Here is a 23,930-nt window from a genome sequence, read left to right as displayed (position 1 = left end):
CACAGGTCTGAAAAGTTTGTTCAAGCAGTCGACAGTAATTCTTTGTAGGCTAATTTTGAATAATTTAAAAGCAGAAAAGAGGATCAGCTTTTCACTTTGGAAGGCATTGGATTATTTGGTAGGTGGTTTGTGTAAGGTGTGTACCCATTTCCTTCCATACCTGTAAAAGTAAGATGGTCTGATTTGGGGGTTCAAAGGTTCTTGTGCTGGTGGCAGAAAGCTTTGGGATATTTTGGTGCTTATGATGGGGCTTTTCAGGTTATATAAATATTTGACTGAGTCTCAGTAATGCTTTCAAGCACTGTAGGACATAAATGTTATACTATGAAATCGAATCTATTTTAGTTACATTAAGGAGTAGTTCTGATGTTTTAAAGACTATCCAGAAATAGGAATGCCGCTTAAGTTGGTCAGAGTTCTGAAGAGAGGGTGTGATGAATATGTTAAGTATTTAGGATAAGATCTTTTAGATAACTTTAATTTTAGGAATAGCGTGCCTGCTATGATGTAATGTAGTCCTATACAAAGGGAACTGAGTAATACTTTACATTCCCGAAACAATCTTAAAGGCCTTCTACACAAGTTAAAAGCAGTGTATAGAGTTACTTCTTAATACTTTGCTTAAAGATGAGAATTTAAAATATGAGAAAGTGTGTTTTGTAGACAAAATAGTGGAAGGGTTGAGACCCTCCAAACTGGTACTTTTAGTGTAACATCCAACTTCTTTGGTTCTGTGTTTGTTTTTCATTTATATAATGTTTCAAAAGTGTAGGATGGTCTGTGATTGAGGCAGGTATACATATGTAATATTATTATAGTGTATGCCTTTTAAATAATTGCTTTTTTTTTTTTAGCCAAGTGGTAAGTTACTCAAGTTTTTTTCTTTTGTTTGTTTGCTCGTTTGTTTTTTTAAATAGAAAGAGGAGCGTGTCTGATCTAATATAGTTGCATTTGGCTGAGAAGAGCTCAGATGATTTTGGATTGACATTCTTGGGTCCATATTAAATAGTAAACAGTCCAGGATTCCACTCACTACTTGGTGACTTCCTCATGTAAAAAGGTGTAGGGTTGTGACGATTCATCCAAGCCGCTTACTGGCTGGATGACCTTGAGCCAGTCACCTTATGTCACTGATTCATAGTTTAAAATACATAAAAATTGGGATAATTGTTTACCGGGTAGTGAGAGTCAAATGGTAATAGAAGAGAAGGTGCTTTGTATACTTGTAAGTATTATATAATTCTGTTACTCCTCTTGTTTTGAGGTTTAATTATATAAAACTTTTGGTTAGTTAGCTTTACCATTTTGGGTCTCATCTAGTTCAGGGATGGCAAGTTCATTGCATTTTGCTTATAGTTGGTAGTGGCTGCCATGTTAATGCAGATGTAGATGCATTTCTGGGCTTGGTGGGAAAGAGGGCCGTGGTTAGTAATGTTTGACAGGCACTGGACAGTGTTTCCTGGAATGCCACTTATTTAATTATCTGAGATCTAGTCCAGCCTTCTTATTTTATAGGTGAGGAAATCGACCATTACCGTTTCCTTTCTTGGGTATATTTAGAGCCTTTGAAAAACTTGTGATTTTTGTTACCTTTGTGTACGGTAGTGATAGATACACTGGACGTTTTAGAGTGTGGTTCAAGCAAGGCTCAGGAGGTCCAGGTTTTGTATGCTGACTCATGAATTGAGCAAACTGGTAAAAATGGAGATAATTCCATTATTTTACGGGATAGTTGTGTCAAGTGAGATGGCCATGAAAGGATACAGAGAGTACTGTCTGTGTTCCCCTGGGTCTTCATTTATACTTGTAGCTGTTGGATGTGTGATTTTCCCACAGAGGTTTATTTTAGGGGCAGGAGCCAAGTTTGTATTTTTTAAGATTGTCATTGCCTTCCATGTAGGCATCGTTTTGCATTGTAGGTATTAAGTGGATAAATCTTGAGTGAGTGTGGATCAGTGGAGAAAATGTGCTGAAGTTTACTCAAGGCTTCGGATGATGGTTTTGGTTACTTATCCTACTCACAGCTTAGATCTGGGGTGATTGTATAACTTGTAAAACACCCGGTGTTTATCATGAGTGTAAGAAGTATTTGGAAAAATGTGATTTCGATTTTTATGTGGTTGTGGGGAGGTAAAGGATACTTAAACTCTTCCTCTGCCAACTTAAAGTTGCTCCCCCTCTTTCCCTTTCCTGTCTTTGAAATTGAGTGGAACTAAAAGTTAAGAACAGAGAATCTGAATTGAGGCCGGACCTCAGTGGGTGCTTCCCCAAATAAGGGATTATGATGTTTTCTGGAATAGAAGACAGAAAGGGAAGTTTGTCAGACCTGGGAAGTCATCCCTGGTTTATCTGCCAGCTATTCCCGAGTGTTGCTGTGCACTCTGTATATTTTTTGCTATAGCATTTATTACATTGTTTTATAATTACCTGGATCTGTCAGTCCCTCTTCATTGTAAGCTCCTTGAGGGCAGAGACTGCATTTTTGTAATCATGGTACCAGCAAAATATTTAGCAAATAGTAGGTGCTCATGTAAATTTTTGACTTCGACTAGAGTGTTCTTTTCCAGAATCTGTTCACTAATGGTAACAACCACAATTTTTGGAGTACCTGCAATGTTCTAGAAGCTGTGCTGCATATTAGGGGGTGTAAGATAGAGTTTGCCATATAGACCATGTTAATAAAGTTATTTAATTCAAACAAACAAACAAGAACAGCATCTTGGCCACAGGAATAGGTGTAGAGTTTGTTTCTTACTCAAACACAAAGCCAAGGAGTGGCCAAAAAGAATCACATTCAGGTTTGTGTAACTGCAAAGCCCTTTGGAGGGTACCATGTTTTCTTGGTTTTTCTCATTAGACCCTGAATTAATAGAAGGCCATCATTCTGTTTTTTTTACTCTTTTTGATCATGGGACTTGTAAATATTTTTGAGCAGTAAGTTTATGCCTATCTGTTGGTTTAGCTTATTTCTATTCCATTTTAATGCCTGCTTTGTCTTGAGTCTTATCAAGTCTTTAGAATACCAATACTTTTTTCCTATTTTTTGCAATTATAAATAAAGCTGCTATGAATATTAAATTGGGTAGTTCACGATACTCGTGAAGGAAGCTGTATTAGTCAGCTTGGGGTGCGATAACAAAACACCATAGACTGGGTGGCTTAAACCACAGAAACTTCTGTTTTCCAAGGTCTGGAGGCTGGAAGGCTGAGACCACCGTGCCAGATGGGTGGGTTCCACAGGGCTTTCTTCACTGGCTTGCAGACTGCCTTCTTGGCTCCTCCTCGGTGTACCCTCTAATTGCAGAGAGACAGATCTCCCTCTTTTTACAAGGTCACCAACGCTGTCAGATTAACATCCCACCCTTATAATCTCATTTAACCTTAATTACCCCCTAAAAGCTCTTATCTCCAAATGAAGTGACTCTTGGGGAACAGGGCTTCAACATATAAATGGGGGGGCACCTTCCAGTCCATAGCAGAAGATTTCCAGGTGTGTCTTTTTTTCTGGTCAGTGCATACAGTTTTGATGGAAAAAGCTAATCTGTATAATGCTTAGGTGATTTAGGTGAGTGGGTGGATTTACACAAGAGATCCGTATTTTCTAGAAATTTCTGTACATGGGGAAGCTTTTGTTTTAGAACGTTTCTAATAAGTTTAATTAGCATGTAACTTTTCCAAAGAATGTTTTTGATGTGTAGCAGTAAGTGTAGAGGTTGCATGGTGGAAGGTAAAGAGTGTAGGCTTTGAAGTCAACCTGAGTTTGAACCCTATTTTGACATTTCCTAATTGATTTTTGACTAAGTTATAGTTTTTGAGATTTGAATTTCTTCTGTAAAATGGTTATAAACTTTTGCATTACAGAGTTGTTGGGAAAATTAAATCAGAAATTATATTAAACTGTGGCATAACACTTGGCACATAAATTGGGCTTGATAAGAATAAATCCCCTACTTCTACGAAAGTCTGACATCTCTTAGGTTTATGTTAAGAATATAAAGAGCCTTGTAAAATGGTACAGCTGCTTTAGAAACAGTTTGGCAGTTCCTCAAAAACTTAAACATAGAGTTACTGTCTGACCCAGCAGTCCCACTCCTAGGTATGGACCCAGGAGAAATGAAAACATACGTCCACCCAGAAATTTGTTCACAAATGTTTATGGCAACATTATTCGTAATAGCCAAAAAGTGGAAACAACCCAAATGTCCATCGATTGATCAGTGGAGAATCGAACTGTGGTCCATGAGAAGGAATAGATGGAAACATGGTAAGGGAAGGAATCAGACACAAAAGGCCACGTATTGTCTGATTCCATTGATGGGAAATGTCCAGAATAGGCAAATCTGTAGAGAGACAGTAGGTGAGTGGTTGCCAGGGTCCAGGGAGAGGGAAGGAGGGATGGGAGTGAATGTCGTTATGGGTACATATGGGCTTGCTTTCTGGGGTTGTGAAAATGTCCTGGAATTAAACAGTGGCAATAGTTGCACAACCTTGGGAATATACTAAAATCCACTGGATTTTTATACTTTAAAATGGTGAATTTTTTGGTGTGTGAATTATATCTGAACTCGCACTCCCCTGTCCTTGGACTAGTATTTTCACTTACTAACTAGAGTCAGAAGAAGGTCTCGTATGCTTTACGTGGCTTCTGACATTTTTCTGACTTTGGATTCGTATTTTAAATGAACATCTTCATGTTTTCTAAAGAAGAGAGAGCGAAGACAGAGCCAGGCAGAAGGGCTTGCTGAAGTGGAGACACTGCTAGCTCTGCCTGTGAGAGGCCTGAACAAGTTTTGGAGAGGCCTGTCTTCACGGTGGGGTGACATCTCTGGGGCCCTGTTATGAGTAAGGGTGCCTAAAGTCACTGATAAAATCAGCGAGCACATCCAGCAGAATCTTCAGGAAACGTTAGCCTGGGCGGTGAGATTCAGAAATCTCAAATCCCAGGTGTCTTTGGAGAGTGAGGTAGCCTTGATGACGTCTTTACACGGCCCGCATGCATCACTTTCTCAGGGGGAACAGCCTTCTGGAACACTTGGTCTTGGCAAATAGTACATCCGATGAGATGAAGGGAAAACGGTTATCACTAAATGTGCTTCCCAGGTCCTCAAATCTCCTTTTTTTGGGTCTTTTTTTGGTATCTGCATTTTATGTGTCAACTTGGTAGGGAAGCAGCTTCATAAAGAAACCCAGAACATAAGTGAAATAAAACGAATGTTTCTTTAGGTCAAATCTCAACGGAGTCCAAATTGGTGGTTTTATGGTGCAGTGAAGGGACCTTTCTGTGCAGGTTTAATCATGATTAAATAGTGGTTATATTTGAGTGTCTTACTTTGTTCCGCAATCCTGAGATGTCCCTTCCTCTCCTCTCCCAAATTCTCACCTCATATTAGACTAGTCTTGCAAGTAAAATTGTGACTGTTCAATTTTTAACCATTTAAGATTTACGAATTGTAGGTTTTCATTTAAAACTTGGAATTTTTATTTCTTTGTTGTTTATTTCTTTTAATCATTGTATTTTAAGAAAATGAACCAATTACTGTTCAGATGTCTCATCAGTGGTTAAATTACCTTTTTCCTTCCACGATAAAGCAGTACAGGCTTTGCGTAGATTTTAGAAAATATGGAAAGTATAAAGATGTTAAATCAAACCATCTACAATTTTGATATTTTGATGTGTAGCTTTCTAGACTTTTTATAATACATATATACAGCCATAAATGTGCTTGTGTATGTGTATGAGTATGTTTTAAGTAAAAGTGAGGTCATATTACGTAAAGGTGAAATTGTACTATATTATTTTGTAACTTCTAATTCTCATTACTAAATACAGATCTGTATAATTTTAAGTAACTGCATAGTATTTTCACTATACTTTGTATGACCTTAATTTAATCTTGTAGCAATAGACTTTTAGATTTTTTCCATTGTTTTTGTTATAAAAAACACTACTGTGAACATCTTTGGATATATGTCTCTGTGCACATATCTGATGTTTTATAGCTGCACATATAGTTTAGGATCAATTCCTAGAAGGAAAGTCAAGTATTAATTTTTTCCTTTCTTTCACTTTATCAGCAGGTTCTGTCAGGTCGACCTCCGTTTACTTCTGTCCGTCTCACTGCCCCCCCTCAATTCCAGGCCACCGTCACTCTCACCTAAGCAAATGGTGTCTCCTCTTTTCCATTCTTGCCCTCGGTTTTCCACGCATTGGCTGGAATGATCTTAAAGTGGAAATCAGACATTGTTATTCCCCTGCTAAAGCCTTCAATGGCATCTGAGCGCTCTTAGGATAAAGCCCAAATTAATAACCCAAATTATTAAGGTCCTGCCTCATCTGGCTGTATTCCTAGTTCCCAGCACAGGCCTTTGTGAGCGCACAATAAACATTTGAGTGAATAATAAATGAAATTACCAGATCAAAGGGAATTTTATCAGCTTTTGATACACATTACCAAATTAGCAACAGTGGATGAAAGTGCCAGTTCCCCCACACTCTGGCCAACTCGGCATTATCAGCCTTTTTAATCTTTGCCAATCTGATAGGCAGAAGGTGTTATCGCATTGTTTTAATTTGTATTTCTTTGATTGCTAGTCGAGTTGAACATTCCTCCCCGTGTTTTTGGCCATCTCTTTTTTTGTGTGAGTCACCTGCTCGTGTGCTTTGTCTATTTTCTCAATGGGATGTTGAGGGTTTTTGTAATGATTTATAATATATTAAATAAGTGAGTGCAGATATATTGTCTCAGTTATCTATTGTAGTGTAACAAACACCTCAGGACCTAGTAAAACATGTTTGAGCTGGTCGGGCAGTTCTGCTGGTCTCACCTGGACTCAGACGTGTTTATTCCTTGGTCAGGTACACGTGGTGTGTCTTTCTGTCTGTCTCTCACTTAGTAATAGCAGCCTACCGTGAGATCGAGCCCCACTGTGCAAGTGCTTATCAAACCTCTGTGTGCTGTCCCTTTATGTCGTCTTGGCTAAAGCAAGTCACAAGGTCAGTGTGGCAGGAGACGACACAAGGACGGATCTAGAGGTGTGGTTCATTGGGGGCGTGATGCAAAAATCTTGTAAATTTGTCACCTGTTCTTTGTTTGTTTTGGTTTAGAAGTTTTAAAATTTCTTATCGAACCTCTCAGCCTTTATGTTTACAGCTCTGCCTTTGGTGTCATACTTTCTCCAACCTAAAATTACACGTGTTCACTTACATTTTCCTTTGTTACTTTTATGGTTTCGTTTATGTTTAAATTTAAGTCACTTGAAATTTATGTTGGAATAAGATGGGAGGTTAGTATTTAAATAGCAAATAGTCATTTGTCTGCATCATTTGTTCAGTAATCCATCCTTTCCTATTGATTGGAAATGCAGCATTCACTGTGCACTGGATTCCCACACTTAGTTGCTGGACTCATTAGTTATCTAATTCTGTGCTAGTACCTTACTCTTTTAATTACTCTAACTTTATAATTTGTTAAACATCTAGTAAGAGAAGTTAATGTTGGTTTTCTTCTTCAAAACTTCATTTGCTATTTCATTTAATATATTCTTTTAGGTTAGTTTGAGATGTATGTTCAGTATTTAAAACATTTATGTTTATACGGAAAAATGGTGACACACGCGCTATTTCTGGCTTTTATTATAAAAGACTTAATACCTGTTTGTTTATCTAGACGTTAGTCTGGTAACTCAGCCACAATTTATAAATAGTGTTTCAGAAAGGACAATCTACCCTGAGAAATTAGTGGATAAAAGCCCATTTCTAAGTTACCTGAAGATAAAAAAAATACCAGTTTTTGAATTTTAACATAACTGAAATGGAAAAAAAACACCACTTTCAGAAAAATTGTATTTCATTGTTAGTTTCATGGAAGTATTTAAAATATACTTACCTCATTGTTTTTAAATATATTTTCATTATTAACTTTTGTGTCCCAAAGAGCTGATAAATTTTCCTCACTGATCCAGAAGTCCCAGTCCTGAAGATCCAACACATGTCTGGCACAGGGTGCAAGTCCCTGGCTATAGATTGCAGTATCTTTAAGGCTAATCTTGGGGTAACCTTTGCTCACGCTGGGTATATACTTAGTGGGCTCGCCAATTACATATGACAACTTCTAATGTTCTCTATGTAAAATAAGTAGACAGTTGATAAATATTAGCTATTGTTGCTCATTTAAAGACGGGGCCAGGCTGATTGCTAAGGGCTCCATGTGAGTCACTTCATTTAATGGATTAGACTAAGCCATGAGATTGGTGTCATTGCTGTTTTATAGGGGGGAAAGCAAGGCTTAGAATGCTTAAGTGACTTTGCTCAAGTCCCATGGTTGGTAAATGACAGCTGAGGTTCAAATCAAATCCTGTATAATTCCAGAGACCTTGCTCTTAATGCTTTACATGGCCTCTAATTGTTTTACCTTTCAATGTTGCTTCTCAAATTTCGTTTTCCGTCCTTAAGATTCCATCCAGTACCGTCCCAACTCTCCCCTTGGAGTTCGTATAGGAAGTAATGGGAAATACCGCAGATTGGGCTGGATTGTAGGAGGCTTGGAGTGACAGGTAAATGAATGAAACTCAATGTGCTGCATACTTCTACACACTATTCTTCTAACCCTTACAGCTGCTCTGCAGGGTAGGTATCCTCATTAATGCCCTTGCCGCTGGAGAACACGAGGCTAGTGAGTGATGGAACCTGGACCCGAACCCAGCATTGTCTCACTTGCATACCTGTAAGTGCTTTACCCTACGTCTTTAAATGATCTGAACTTTTCGTGTAGTCTAATAACTTCCAATCTGTGTGGCCTCTGGAGCCAGCTGTGCCATTGTTTTAAAGAGTACTTGAACCCCTGTGCTCACCAAGCTTTGTCTTTAATCCAAAGATGCCAGCTTTCATATGTGTTATTTTTCCAGGGTATATAGCTGCTGTTATGGTAATGCGCAGATTAATGTAAAAGCTAGTAAATTCAGAGTGCATTTAAATCACATTTTCTTAGACAACGTATGTTAAAAGTAGAAATGAATGAATTTTTAAGGGGCCTTCTCACCTTCCAAAAGGTTGAGAACCACCAGTGTAAATTGATTTTCTTTGTAGTTAATCTATTTCTTAGGTGGGCTTGGCAGCCATTTAACTTTCTCAAAAGAAAGGGGGAAGTCCCAAAACAATGAAAGTATTTAAAGTTATGGCAGGAATCACCGCAAACTTTTTTGTTGTTCCTTAGATGTAGTAGATTTCTGCTTACCTCTATAGGCAGTTCATAAAAATAGCTCAAATTTTAAGTGGGAGGAAATTTTAATTGTTAGGAAATTATAGTCCTTGCTTATAAATTATAATTTTTAGAAAATAAGCTGAAAGAATCAAATTATTTCGTTTTGGAATTATGAAACAAAAGACGCGTTTTGCTGTTACCTAGGATTTTTAAAAACAACAACTCTTGCACATGATGTTTTTGAAAGAAGGGTACCCAAAACTGAGTAACAGTTTTTTGCTAGTACATAAAGAAACATTGAGGGTGGAGGCACAATGGATCATTCAAGTTGTAAATAGGCTGGAATTGGGGCTTGTGATTTTATAGTTTTAGAATTCACGTCACTAGACTTCTGACGTTCGGAGTAGTCTGTGCGAATTTGGTTTTCATCCTTTCGCAGCCCCGATGGGGTTAACCGTGGCCTGGCAGATCCAGAAAGGGAGTTCTGTGCTGTTTCTCACGGCAGGATCTTGTTGCTATGCAGCAAACATTGTCAGTCAGTATAGGGTATAGTAAATCGGTATTCTCTGTCCCTTGGCACCGCACGCGCATTTGATAATCCGAGAGGGGTGGTTTCGAGCTATTTTGCAAGGCTTTATTTGAAAACGGGCATTTAAAGATTTTCGTTGCATTTTGTAGTTGGCTACACTTAAGGGTCTGTGAAGCCTTTCCGTTCTGATGTGGAAGGTACACTAAAATGCTGCGCTCAGAGAAAGGGTTTTATAGATCTGTTTCCAAGTTGTTTCAGGTTAGAGCACTAATTTTATTTTGTTATTGTAAGAGGGGTGAGGTTGCCAACTTCCAACAAGTACAGTTTGTCTGAAAATTCAAGTTAAGTAATTTGAACATCAGAGCTTTACCGCAGCACAACATACTGTGAAGATTATTTTTGTAGGAATCCTAAACTTGTGTAGAGCCTTATGTGGAATCTGATAGTTTACTTTCTTCCAGGAGAACTTAAAATGTTTTAATAGCAAATGGGTGATGTATATAACATAAAATTTACCATTTTAACAATTTTTTGGGGGGATTAATCCTCGAGGATATTTTTCCATTGATTTTTAGAGGGGGAGAGAGACAGACAGACAGACAGACACTGTTGTAAGAGAGACATGTCGATTGGATTGGTTGCCTCCTGCACAAGCCCCGACCAGGGCAGGGGATCGAACCTTCAACTCAGGTACCTGCCCTTGACCGGGAATGGAACCCGAGACCCTTTGGTGTGCAGGGCGACTCTAACCACCGAGCCACACTGGCCAGGGCCATTTAAATCATTTTTAAGTGTCCAGGTCTGTGATATTAAGGACGTTAACATTGTTGTGCATCTATCATCTGTTTATCTCCAGAACTTAAATAGCCTTTAGTGCCCATTTGGTAACTTAGTCTAGGCTGTCTTCTAAATGCTTTAGATAAATTAACTCATTTCATCTTCATAACAACCCTGTCAGGTAAGTACTTTCGTGATGTTCCACATGAGAAGACTGAGAGGAACGCACACTAGTCCCATGAGTGGAGCCAGAATTCTCAGCCACTGTTACGTTGCCCTCTTTTGGAATTATTTTTTCTGTTTAGTGGTAAGAACAATGATTTAAAAACTGCTTTTTGTGGTTTTGTCAGGTAAAGTTAACATACTTTAACTATGTTTAGAACTTTTAATGAATTTTGTTTGGCCTGCAATATTTTAGACATTTTTTCTAAAGATTTTAAAAGGGTACAGTTTGTGTTTTATATTATGGTTAATTGTATATGATATGATATACATTATGTTTCATCATATAGAAAGGATTTAACTCCCTTTTTCAGTTTGTTTTTGGGCCATTTTCCATGCTGATCCTTCCAGTAGAGTGTACAGAGAATGCCAATTATTTTCTGGTACTTTAATACAAATATATAGGAAGGTACGTTGTTATTGGAGAATTGTAATGGAACCCCATCAGAAGTCTAAAGCCAGTTGGCATTGGATCATCTTTTTAGATTTTCTAAATTCATGCTCTCTGGCCCTGGCCGCTGTGGGAGCCTCAGTTGGTTGGAGCATCGTCACGGCCAACAAGAGGTGGCGGGTTTGATTCCTGGTCAGGGTTTGGCCCCCAGTCGGGGTGCGTGCGGGAGGCAGCCCCGGTTGATGTTTCTCTCTCTCTCCCCCTTCCTCTCTCTCTCAAAATCAGTCAATCAGTAATTTAAGTACATGCTCTTCTTTTCATGGATAATTTGGAGTTATTTGTGGTATTGGCAATCTAGAATAAAAAGCAGTAGTCAGGAATGAAAGGGAGAAAAAAACAGTACAAGGTGTCATTTGAACTTGCAGTTGATGCAGAGGGATGGCTTTTTGCTCCCTCTTCTTTCTTTCTGCCAGGCAGCAGATCTCTATTCCCATTTTTAACTAAAGAACTCTCCCCTTCCCCCCAGTATTCTGGTAGATCTTCTACCTTGAGAACCCTGGGCCTTGATCTTTCCTGAATTTATACATTCTTGTCTTGCTCAACCAGAGTAACTCTGTCGTCAGCTTGCTTTTCATTTCTCGTTGCAGTTGCACCATCTTTAAAAAAATATTTCCTCCTTTTATTTTTGTGTGTTTATATATGCATTTGATTATACTCTGTGCATTTTTTGCCTTGTTCACATGATACGTTTTGCATTTTCTGTGCTTTCAAAAAAACTGCTTAGAATTTTATTAGTTGCATATTTCACTGTAATTTACCTATTTCCTTTTAAATGGCTATTTACATGGTTTACAGTGATTTTGTATAATGAGTAATGCTTTCATGAACCCAAAGGGTTTTTTTCCCCTTCCTAATTGTAGACTAATTCCTTTAGATTTCCAGAAATAGTATTAGATCTCTGAAGAAATAGAAACAGTTTTAAAAGCGCTTGAGTCATATTGCCAAATGCTTTCCAAAAGTGTTGTACCAGTTTTCATGCCAGCTAGCAAATACGTGGAGTGTCTATTTCACCGCAACCGGTAGCTGCAGAGAATGTTTCGATGGTGACCTTTCCATCTAAGAAGAATTGACTTATGGCTCTGCTGGACGTTGAGCCTGAATTATACCTAGAATTATAATTGTGGTTGGGATTGGGTTTGAGTGAAGGAAGGCCTGGCTACCAGTTTTCGGCTTCTTAAACTGCTTTTTAAATTTTTTTTTATTTTTAAAAATATATATTGATTTCAGAGAGAGGGAGAGAGAGAGGTAGAAACATCAGTGATGAGAGAGTCATTGATCGGCTGCCTCCTGCACGCCCCCGACTGGGGATCGAGCGTGCAACCCGGGCCTGTGCCTTGACCGGGAATCGAATGGTGATCTCCTGGATCCTAGGTCGATGCTCAACCGCTGAGCTGCCCCCGGCTGGGCCTTAAACTGCTTTTTAACTTCTGTGTTGCTGCAGTCACTACCCAGGTAGGGTTTCATCTGACGTCTTGTGGATGCTTGATGCTGTGCGGGACAAAGTAGTGTGTGTTTTAAATGCCATTCCCCTTGAACGCAGGGGCAGATGTAGGCTTGGCTCTCTCCTTCACCCCGCAGGGGCCTCTGTGGGTAGAGGCGCCTGAAACCAGGTCCTGTAGCTACCTTGTTCAGGGTCTGCTTCTCCCTGAGTCGCTGTGACTTCGTTAGCTGGAAAATCATTAACAACTCTGGAGATAAAGTGCCTTTTCCCTAAAAACTGGTTGCCTCTGGCCTCATACCAGCATTTGGCACAGTTGACCATCTTGGCCTTGAAAGTTAAGCTCTCTTGGTTCCCCCCTTATTCTATTGGCTACATCTCTCAGTCCTTTCACCCCTTTTCTCTTCCCCAACATTATCCAGCCCTGAGTTTACCTGCTGTGTACTGCTGATTCCCAGACTTAAATTTCTGACTAGCTTTCTCTTGTGAGCTCCAGATAATAAGCTGACAGCTTAATTCATTTGGTGCAACTAATAGGCACCTTAAATATTATGTTTCCAGACCAGAGTGTGCAGTATATTCATACAGATTTATACTTACTGATAAATAGAATTTTTCCGCAGATTTTCAACCATAAAAATAACACACGGGACAAAATTATAAATAATATCAATATAAGACTTGAAATATTGCAACAAATGTTTTCCGCTCTCCTTCTATAAGCTTTAGATCCCATCATTTTTCTTCTGACAGGCCACAAGAAAATTGACCTATTTACTTCCGAGTACAGAAACTCTTATTAAAGGATTTCACTTATGTGTCATTAAATACCATTTCTTTCCCTCAGTTTAGTTATTTCGTGTGCCATCCGACAGACAGTAGTTTGAACTGTTGCGTGATGGTGCAGCTTTCCGCTCAACACTTCAGTTTTGTCAATATCATTGCTTTGTGAGCATTTATTTGACTATTACTGTGTTTTTTGCCTTTATAGAGATAAGGGGCGTTAATGGCAGTTGAGGTAACTGTGCAAGTCGCCAGCTATTCCAAACGTGGTAATTCTTCAGTCTCAATGGAACTGGACCCCATTTGTACTCAAGCTAGTTGTCTAGGTCTGTATGTCAGACCACATGATTTTGGTGACACTGATGGAAACGGAAGTTAGCTTTTAAGAAGGACTCGAGTACAGCTTCTGGAATCAAAGTGAGAGCTACTGGACCCGGGGCAGCTGCTCTCGGATCTCAGGGTGAGAACAGCCAGCGACTCTGGTTGACCAGGAGTTACCCCATCGTATTTTTGGCTTTCTTCTTTGTTACTGCAGTCTGTCTTCATGGTTCCTCCAGATTTCCATTGTTCCAGCTTTTGTAAATTGATATCACAGATTGTTTTCTGTAAGCTCCAGGTAGAGAAATCTTGGATTAAGACTGGTGACAAGCTCTGCTTGGATCACTGTCCCCTCTTCAGCGGGGACGGGCTACTATGATGAGCACCAGTGGGGAGCGGGGAATGAACGCGTCTCTAAAGTGAGAGAAGGAATTCTGGCAGCAGCTATTCATTATGGTAGTCAGCTGGGAAGGACAATAGCAAAATTACACTGTATATAAAAATACAGGAAACGTGTCTAAAAGGTGAAGTCTTACGATGGAAAAAACTGAAGATTAATATTTTAGCGATCTGTTAGATTTGCAGATTATAGAGCTGATTGAGGAATGTAGCTTGTAGCACTCCTTTCCTTAACAGTAATAGTCTGGAGTTCAGTCTTATCCTAAGAAAATTTTTAAAGAAAATTGGTAAGATAACATCTCATTTCTTTTTCTTGTTTTTAAAAAAATATATCTTTATTGATTTCAGAGAGAGGAAGGGAGAGGGAGAGAGATATATCATCAATGATTAGAGAGTCGTCATTGATCGGCTGCCTCCTGCATGCCCCCGACTGGGGATGGAGCCTGGAACCCGGGCATGTGCCCTGACCAGGGATTGAACCCCGATCTTCTGCATCCTAGGTCCATGTTCAACCGCTGAACCATGCCCGTCCGGCCATATCTCATTTCTTGTGAAGTCTCTGAGCAATTGTAAAAAACTACTTCTGTCTACTAAATAATTACTTTAGGCAAGCCAAGAAAACTAGAATTTGAGGTGAGATTTAGAAAGTCAATTTTACCTTACCTGTATTTTATATATTTACTGTATCTTGATTAAGTAATGATTGCTTATATCTTAGTTTTTAAAACTAATCATTCATTTCTTAACCTAGGTTTTTTTTTTTTTTAATCTGAACTCATTTTTATGTTCAGATTATGATTGCTCAGTCAGCTCTTATTTTCACATGCTTTTCAGGAATGGATCATGGATGAGAGTAGGGATGCTGGGATTCCGTGTCTGGGAGTCCCCCGTCCACGTTGTGGACCGTGGTTCTCCACCACCAGATGTCAGACTAAGGGAGGAGCTGCTTCGCATCCCGTCAGGGCACCGGGCGCTTGTTCCTTAGCTTTCCCACTTATTAGGTGACTCATTGATGTACAGATCAAGTAAGATTGTGGCCTGGGAGGAATGACCCTGTGACAGGTATCACAGGTATCAGTATCCTGGGTATTTCCCCTTCAGGGAACCTTAATCTTGGCTGCTTCATCCTTTGTAGTTAAGATGTTGAGAAAATATGTTGCGTTGAGAAATGTTGAGAAAAACAGAGCATCCATTCATTGTCTAGAATAGAGTATCTAACCTCCACCAAATTATGAAGCTTTTAACATTTAAACTTTCTGTATTTTCCAAGACATTCATTAATGGAAGCATCATTGTACTTGGATTTGCAGGTGAAATTTCAGGGGTTTTGATTGTTTTTTTCTCAGTCACCAGGTTAATATAGGTGTTTTTTCCGAACAGCTAACCAGCATAAAAGGGTTAACCTGAGAGCCTTTGGGGAATTTTTTTTTTACTAATATTAAGCAAAACAAAGAAAAATTGGGAAAAATAGTTTAGAAAACAAGTGAAAGGGCCTAATTTACTTTGCTAGTATAGATAAAATACAAAAACCAGGGCAACAGAATATAAAAACTAAGCACAAGAAACATATATCTCTAAAAAACATAGAACAAAAGTCTTTGTTTTACCCTGTTCCTTTCTCTAAGCCTATTTTTTTTAGAGATCTCTTAAATCTACCGTAAGAACCCTGATGTCTTGAAAGTTTGTGGCTGCTTTTCTTTGGGGTTTTAGTGTCATCCAGAATCATCTTTGCAATACAAAAGTTCTACTTCTAAAATAGTAACTTGTCAGTTTGTGTGGGGTTTTTTTGCTTCAGGTAGAAAAGGCTTCTATAAACTGCGTGTATGTGTTGGGAATTTCTCTGTAGAGTCGTTACCTTTTTCTTCTTTTTTCTGATTGTGATTTTTGCCTTTTGAAATTCATCCTTTAAATAAGGAGCAGATTACTCTCTTCACCCTCCACCCTTTTCCTGCCAGCTGTCCTCACTCTGTAGGTGTGTCTTTCTGCCATTGTTTCACTGACATTTAATACAACTCAGATATTTTAACAGCTTCATTGACGTAAATCACAGTAAATCACATATCTAAAGTGTACAGTTGGGTAAGTTTTGACACGTATATACCTATGAAGTCATCATCACAATCAAGTTAGTGAACGTATCCACCACCCCCAATTTGAAATTAAAAAGCATGTCAACAAAAATTTGGAATATGGGGGGGGGAAACGTAGTCACCCATAAACGCTGACACTTAATCTGCATAACCTTTGGTGTCCTTTTTCATTTAACACGGTATCATGAACACTTTTCCGTGTTGTTACATGGTCTTAATAATAGGCAAGGCTTTTTCAAGAGTTGACCAGGGACATGTTCTAACACCCTCTTTACTCATCGAACAGGATAGTGCACAGAATGTTTCATGTGGGGGCAGAAACAGATTTCCAGCTTCTTTTGACAGAAGGATTTGAAGAGGGAGATGAAGAGAGAGAGGGTAAACAGCAAGCGTAAGTGGTTCTGGATGGTCCCCCCTCTTCCGCTGCAAGTACTTCAGTCTCCAAAACACTCCAGTTCTCCACGGGCTGAGAGCAGAGCTTTGAAAGGGAGGACAGGCCTAGGCGTGGGGAGCGTGTTCGCTTTAGGTGAAACTGAAGCTGTGGGCTGAGGTACATGGTCATGAGAGGGTCTAGTTGGGACGTGTGTTCAGTTGTTAAAGGCCCATGCAGCACACGGGGGAAGTTCGAACTTTAGGAAAAGCCAATGAATTTGGCAGGTGGAGTGACAGGAGCCACGTGGTCCACGTGTAAGATAATCTTCATGGTTGACTAAGAGGTAGGCTTATTTATATTTATTCTTACATATGCACATTTTTTTCTACCTTTATTGAGATTGTTGACGTATAACATAAGTTTGTGTGCAGTGTGATGATTTGATAGGTGTCTATATTGTGAAATGACCGTAATATGGTTAGTTAACACCTCCAACTCCTCACACCATAATTTTCTCTCTAGTGTGTGTGTGTGTGTGTGTGTGTGTGTGTGTGGTGAGAATATTTAAGATCTGCTCTTAACGATTTTCAAGTACATAAAACAGTACTGTTAATTATAGTCACCATGCTATACATTAGATCCCTGGAACTCATTCATCTTATAGCTTGAACTTTGTACCCTTTGACCAGTATCTCCCCATTTCTTCCATTCCCCAGCTCCTGGCAACCACCATTCTCTTCTCTGTTTCTATGAGGTTGACTTTTTTAGATTCTACAGTATTTGTCTTCCTCTGCTTGACTTATTTCACTCAGCATAATGCCAGGAGGTAGGTTAAAGAGAGGATTCTCGTGGCCGCACTGAGTGGGCCAGAAGAGTGGTAAGTGTGATGGAAATGGTTGCTGGGACAAGTTTAGGTTATCCGCAGGAATACGAGGAAATGTTTGGGCAGGTTTTTTGGTGGGTAAAGCAGCACTGCTACAGTACTGCCTGGAGCAGGGTGAGATGAAAGCCCATGAGGTGTGAAAGGCTACCCCAGTGTTCTGGAATTTGGTAATAGGTAAGATGACCGCACTGTCCTTCCTCAGAGAAGATTTTAGGCAGGTTGGAGTGGGGCAAGGGTTTCCTGGAGAAGATTTGTTTTAATTTAGGACACATTTTATTGCTTGATAGTACAAGACCCCGCAAAAAAGTAGATTTTCAAAGATTAAAAGGATTGTCTCCACCATTAAGGAGCTTAAGACCTGCTGGTTTGAGCTGAACATGCTTTCAGAAAATTAGGGCTGATAGAAGCAGCGGGCAGAGGTCAAAGCTCCAGATTTGGTGATTCATCTCTGTCGTTGAGATATGTATTGCACTCTTAGGTTCAACTATGTGAAATATGCTGTTTTCTTGAGGTAAAAAACTATCAGATAGTGACAGTTGAATATTGTTCACCTCAGTACATTTAAGTATCACCATCACTTTTGATGCCTATAATTTACTTGTTTCCTTGACAAACACCGGGACTACAAACGACCTGACAGACACGTCCTAAAAACATTTTTTTGGAATCATCTGTTTAGAGCTTCAAAGTTGGACACCCAAGATTGAAGATTCCCCGTTTGCCTTGATGTTGCTCCCTCACCTGCTTCGGGAAGGGGAGTTCTCCTTAGTGTCCAGGTTGTGGTGGGTCTTCACTCTAACGGGCATCCTCTCTTCCTCCGGCCCCAGAATAAGACTAGGGAGTGGGAGGGGAAGAGGGCAGAGAGGGGCGTTTGGGGGTGACATTCTTCAGACTGGGTTTTTCACGGCATTTATGAAAGTGGAAGAAGAGAAGTGAACGTGTCAGCATGCATTGCGCGGTGACGGCCGCTGGTCCTGAGCCTGGTCAGTCCTCTGTAGGCATGTACCGGGCTGTAGTGTGTTCAGTGTGCTTAGCACTGCCTCAGAAATCGGGCAGGTGCTGTTTTGGGAGATGAATTGATGTTGGTTGGGAATCTCGGGGATTTAAAGCATGCCGTTTTGGGGATCCTGGGACTCCTCCTACCTTCTCCCTTTCTCCTGTGGGCAGGGGTCGTAATAGGCCTCCTCTCCTTTCACTGGTCCACCAGGCTCCTCTACACTAACTCATGGTTTTTCCTTTACCTGCTATGTAATGAAGTAGAGTTTAGCATCAGGGCAGAGTCCTTTGGGGGTCTTTTTTTAAAAAAAGGGGTTTCTTAGTAGTTGCTGGTATAAAGATACAAACAGAAAACCCAAGGCACAGAGCTGCCTTTCTTTGTCTCTTCTGTGTTGTAATTAGAACAGAAAACTTCTTGAGTTTTTGTATGGAAATCACTGAGGATTCATCTGTGATTCAGCGGAAAACAAGAGAGAACAGTGCTTGGCATTTAGTAGGCGCTCGGTAAATATTTGGGGCTGACTGAAGGAATGAATGGGGAGAGAGCCCTGGGCCCTTGTCTAGGGGTCAGTGAACTCATCAGTGAAGGGTGAAGCAGAAGTGACAGTGGGAGCAGAGGGGATTACCGTCCCCTCATTTCTGTGCTGCGCTCTCAGAAGGGGAGAGAGGAGAAAGGAATCCCCAGTTGGCAGCTGGTTGAGTAGAAGCAGCCCCTGGGGTCATTTGGAAGCTGTTCCTTCCTAAGGGACATGGGCAGGCCTTGCATGAGAGCTGCTGGTGATTTTAGTTTTTAGGGACATTGGCCCATGGTTCACTTTCTCTCTCTCCCCAGTTACTGGACAAGTTGATTGCTAGGAAGGCGGGATTGCGTTGGGGGAGTTGTCATTTTCCTCCAGGGGAACGTTTGGTTGAGCGTGGAGATGACTTTGGCAAGGACAGCGGCTGCCGAACAGTCTGTCTGGGGATTAGGTGCAAGGCGCTATGTAGTTGAAATCTGCCTCCCGGCTCCCGAAATGATGTTCCTTTGCCTCAAGGATAAATGTTTTCCTGCTCAGTCCAGTTACGTTCACTTAGTTCTGGCTGGTAATGCTGCTAACTGATTACCTTTCTCTTTAAGGGAGCCTCCTTGAGAGTAGTTGACAGCTGCTACGAGCAAGTTAAAAATGTTGCTTCTGCCTTCCTCTTAGTTTTTGCACAGAATGTACTTACAAGTTGATAGTAGCAGAAAGTTTGAGTTAAAAAATTAGCTCTGTAATATCTAATAATTTTGCTAGAGTTTTAAGGTGCCTTACAATTGGGTGGCAGTACCAAGCAAGGTTCGCCCATATTTTGTGCAGGAATTTAAATTCTAATAACCTTTGGAAGCATTAGCAGAATTTACTGAGCTGGTTGAATCTTAAGCTTGCTAGTTTGGTTGGTGTTGCATACATGGGTTCTATATCTGGTCAGTTCTGATGGTACTAATTACGTCAAGAGTTTGTAGCAGAACTAAATTAATTGCCAGCCTACGACCGTTGCCCACTTAGCACTTCTGTTAAGATCCTTTTGATTATCTGAGTGAATGCTTATTTAATATTACAGAAATCAGAACCTGCCCTGGGTGCTTTTAATTTGGGTATATACTGACCTTTTATGTATCAGCTAATGTGTCTAAATCCTGAGCCAGGATTGTAAGAACCCCAGTCTCTGTTTAGGCTTGGTCTGCAAACTGTCAATCAGCAGGCTAGGTCTTTGGTGTTATCTAGACGGGTCTTTTTATCTGGAAGGTTTTTTGTGGTATCTCTGAGTCTGGAAAGATAAGGTACAAGATTGGGAGGTATATTTACATATTTAGTTGAGTTGTATCGTTGTGAGGAGAGCTTACTTTCACATTTAGAATCGATGGCACACTTGTCAGTGGACCGGCAAATTTCACCCGACTATAGAATGACAGATGGAAATGTCCTTTTCTTTCTGATGTCCAAGGTTAAATTTGTTGGCCCGAGCTCAGCAGATTTTTAGCAGTTAATTAAAAGCTGGGCATCTTCAAACTTTGATTTCGTGGATGAGCTCAGTTTTTCAATCACTAGTAGAAACTTTTAAGGACAGTAAATTTTTAATGCTTATATTTTACTGGAGTCTGGAATTATCCCCTCCAAAGGGTGCTGTCACTTTTGTTCTTGAACATCTCATCTAGCTCTTCTCTTCAGAAAGGGATATTCTCTCTCCAATTTTTATATATTGGTTTCTGTTTATAGAATTTATATTCTACTTTTATCACATTTGCTTCATAATACAAACGTTCTCCTGTTTCATAATGAATGCCTTTAGTAAACATTTTTAGTTTCAGCTAATTTATTTTGTAAATATGTCATGATTTACTCAAACCCATTCTCTGATAGTTTGGCATTTAGATTCCTTCCTTCCTTCCTTCCTTTTATTATTTATTACCAAAATACTTTGCATAATGGATTGTTTTTAGTTTATTTTCCAATTAACCAGTGTTTGGAGAGTGTTTCCTGTATCCTGGCCTGCATTTAAGTATTACAGTATCTTTTTTGAAAAAATAATTTTGTGGTAAAATACATATAACAAAATTCAAAGTGTACAATTGGGTGGCGTTAAGTCCATTCACCAGTTATGTGGCTGTTACCGCTGTGTGGTTTCAGAGCTTTTCGTCACCCCAAATGGAAGCCCTGTACCTGTTAAGCAGTCACTCCATTCTCGCCTCCCCCCTTGGCAGCCGCTAATCCGCATTCTGACTTTATGGATTTGCCTATTCTGGGCATTTCATATAAATAGAATCATAGAACATGCCTGGCTGCTTTTCATTGAGCTAAGGTTTCAAGGTTTATCTATGTCTTAGCACTTGTCAGGACTTCATTCCTTTTGTTTCATTGTTTGGTGTGTGTCTGGATGTACTATATTTTGATTGTCCACTCATCTATATAGATGGACATTTGGGTATATACTGACCTTTAGACTGTTGTGAACAGAGGTGCTATGAACATGAGCATTTTTGTACAAGTATTGGTTTGAGTGCCTGTTTCAATATCTTTGGCCATATAGGGAGGGTTAGAATTGCTGGGTCATATGGTAATTGTGTTTAACTTATTGAGGACCTGTCGCACTCATTTCCACAGCAGTTGCATCATTTTACACTTGCTATTTTTGTGTGTGTGTGTGTGCGCGTTTATTATGTCCATCCTAGTAAGTGTGAGGTGGTGTTGCATTGTAATTTTTTATTTGTGTTTCCCTAATGACCAGTGATGTGGAGCATCTTCTCATGTGCTTGTTGGCCATTTGAATATTATTTTTTTTTTACTTGAAATTTTTACTGAAGTATAACATGTATAACAGGCACAGAAAAGTACAACTATCCGAAGTGGTCAACTCAGTTTTCACTAACTCAGAAGACCCCTGTTAACCAGCTTAGTCCAGATCAAGAAACAGTCGGCTCCCCCCCGCCCCCCACAGTGCCACTCTCTCCCCAGAAGGTCACCCGTCTGGTTTGTAACAGCATAATTAGTTCTGCATGTTTTGTACTCGCGTAAATAGAATCGCGTAGGATATATTCTGCGTCTGGCTTCTTTGGCTTAAATTGGACTTGCACCGTTCATATCATTCACCTAATTCCATTGCGTGAAATATGCTAGTTTAAAAAATCCATTCTACTATTAATGAACATCTGGATTGTTTGTAGTTCAGGGATATTACAATGTCATGAACATCCCAGTAGTTGCCCTTTTTTTGCTCCTGCGTGTGGGCTACATCCAGCTTTTGTAATGGTTGTACTGGCTTGAGTTTTAGTATTTTTGCAATGTCGCCTTTAGTATAAATATTTCCTCTACTGTGTTTGTCATGTGTTTTTTTTCCCTTTAATTGGAGTTCTTTTTTGGACATAGAGAAGCTTTAAGTGTTTTCCTTTTTAAGTTTAGAAAGTGATTGCTCTGTCTAGTTTTGAAATTGGAAAATTTCCAAAAAATGAGAATATCATCTGACTTGGGGACTGGCGTTATTTTGTTTTCTTATCAGATTTTAAGAGTGTCCCCAGTATTTTTATAATAATTATAAAAATCACAAATTTATTTTTAACTGCACAGTGGGAGCTAAGTGACTTATTTGGGCAGGAAGCAATGTTACTGTAATTGTTTGGTCTTTGAGCTCTACTGACCTTCTACTCTTTAAATTATTCTTAAAGTTACAAGATAATGTATATATAATAGAAAATTTAAAAAATATGAAAAGCTTATATAAGGAAATGAAAATAATGATACTATTTGTGTGTATACATCTTGTTTTTTATACCTTTTTAATTGAACATAATGTTCTATAATATGGTTTCCCCCTTAATGCACTCTAAATACTTTCCTCTGTAATTAAATATTATTCTGAAGCATGATTTTTAAAAAATTAAAGTGTAATTTTAAAGTTTAATTTTTATTGAAGTAGTATATAGTTTATAAAGTCAAATAGTTCTACAGAGCCTAGAATTAAAAATAATATATAGTCCCTAGCCCTGTTCCTTTCTCCTCTAGACTCTGGCTCTCCAGAGGAGCCACTGTCACCTTTTACTTGTTCTGCAGGTTTTTTTGTATTTTTTGCTTATACCGGCATTTCTTGCTCCAATTTTAGAATTTCTTTCTTGACTTCCCACAATGGAAAATAGGGGTTGAGTTTTTAACATTGCCTCCATTGTATTTTTCTTTTCATCTAGATATGGTTATGTAACATTTTGTTTAACCAAATGTTTACTTTATTATGATTACATAAATATTATATCTGAGCCATGTTACATACATACTATGATGACATTTTCTTTTGAAACGACTTTGTTTTATCTAGATTTTGAATCCTTGTGTTTATTTACTTAGTTTCCCCCAAATTCATCACCCCTTCAGTTCCAAACTCTCCTACTAATGTTTAACTCCCTTTTCAACACAGCCGAACACATCACATAATCCTTGTGTTTGTAAATTTTTTTCTTGGGATCCTTTAACCCCTCTGTTCCAGTTCGGATGGGCCTTGGCCAGCTTCTTGCAGACTTTCCACCGTCCTCGTGGGAATTCCCTCTGCCTTTTTTCTGTATTGCCGCCACCGGTAGCTTCCTAAGAGATGATGTGTCTGTGGTTAGAAGTCCTGATTATTTTTCCTCAGAGTTTTGAAGGCATCGTTCCAGTGTCTTCTAGTTGACAGCATTGCTGAAAAAAATTTGATGTCGTTCTGATTTCCAGTTTTTTTGGAAGAAACCTGGCTTTTCTTTCTGGAAGTCTTTGGGATCTTCTCTTTATTTTTGTTGCTCTGAAACTTTATAGTGATTTGTCTTAGAGTGTCTGTAGAAAAAACAACACTGTTATGCTAGGCCCTTCATATGGACCCTTTTAGTGTAGAAACATGTTTGACATGTTTTTAAGCTTTGTCTGTAATGTCCTTATTGTCTTTTAAAAATAACGTTAGCTATTTACAAGTTGTGTTTTCTTAGATTGTAATTT

General features: G+C 39.3%; 1 protein-coding gene across 15 annotated transcripts in view; it reads left to right on the top strand.

Annotated features, from left to right (window-relative positions):
• ENAH (ENAH actin regulator) overlaps positions 1-23,930 on the top strand; it is a 168,902-nt gene that overhangs the window by 85,226 nt on the left and 59,746 nt on the right. For 3 of the 15 annotated variants that reach the window (XM_081124244.1, XM_081124241.1, XM_081124249.1), the window contains exon 2: positions 8,615-8,723. The exons of the other annotated variants lie outside the window; for them this stretch is intronic. In XM_081124244.1, the coding sequence (XP_080980370.1) occupies positions 8,680-8,723 (44 nt within the window). In that variant the 5' untranslated portion in view covers positions 8,615-8,679. The remainder of the gene's footprint in view (positions 1-8,614; positions 8,724-23,930) is intronic. 15 annotated transcript variants of the gene reach the window in all.

Source organism: Miniopterus schreibersii (genome assembly GCF_964146895.1).
Source record: "Miniopterus schreibersii genome assembly, chromosome: 21".
NCBI classification, from domain to species: domain Eukaryota; kingdom Metazoa; phylum Chordata; class Mammalia; order Chiroptera; family Miniopteridae; genus Miniopterus; species Miniopterus schreibersii.
Note: the sequence above shows the minus strand (reverse complement) of the source record. Positions and strands in the feature narration are given on the sequence as shown.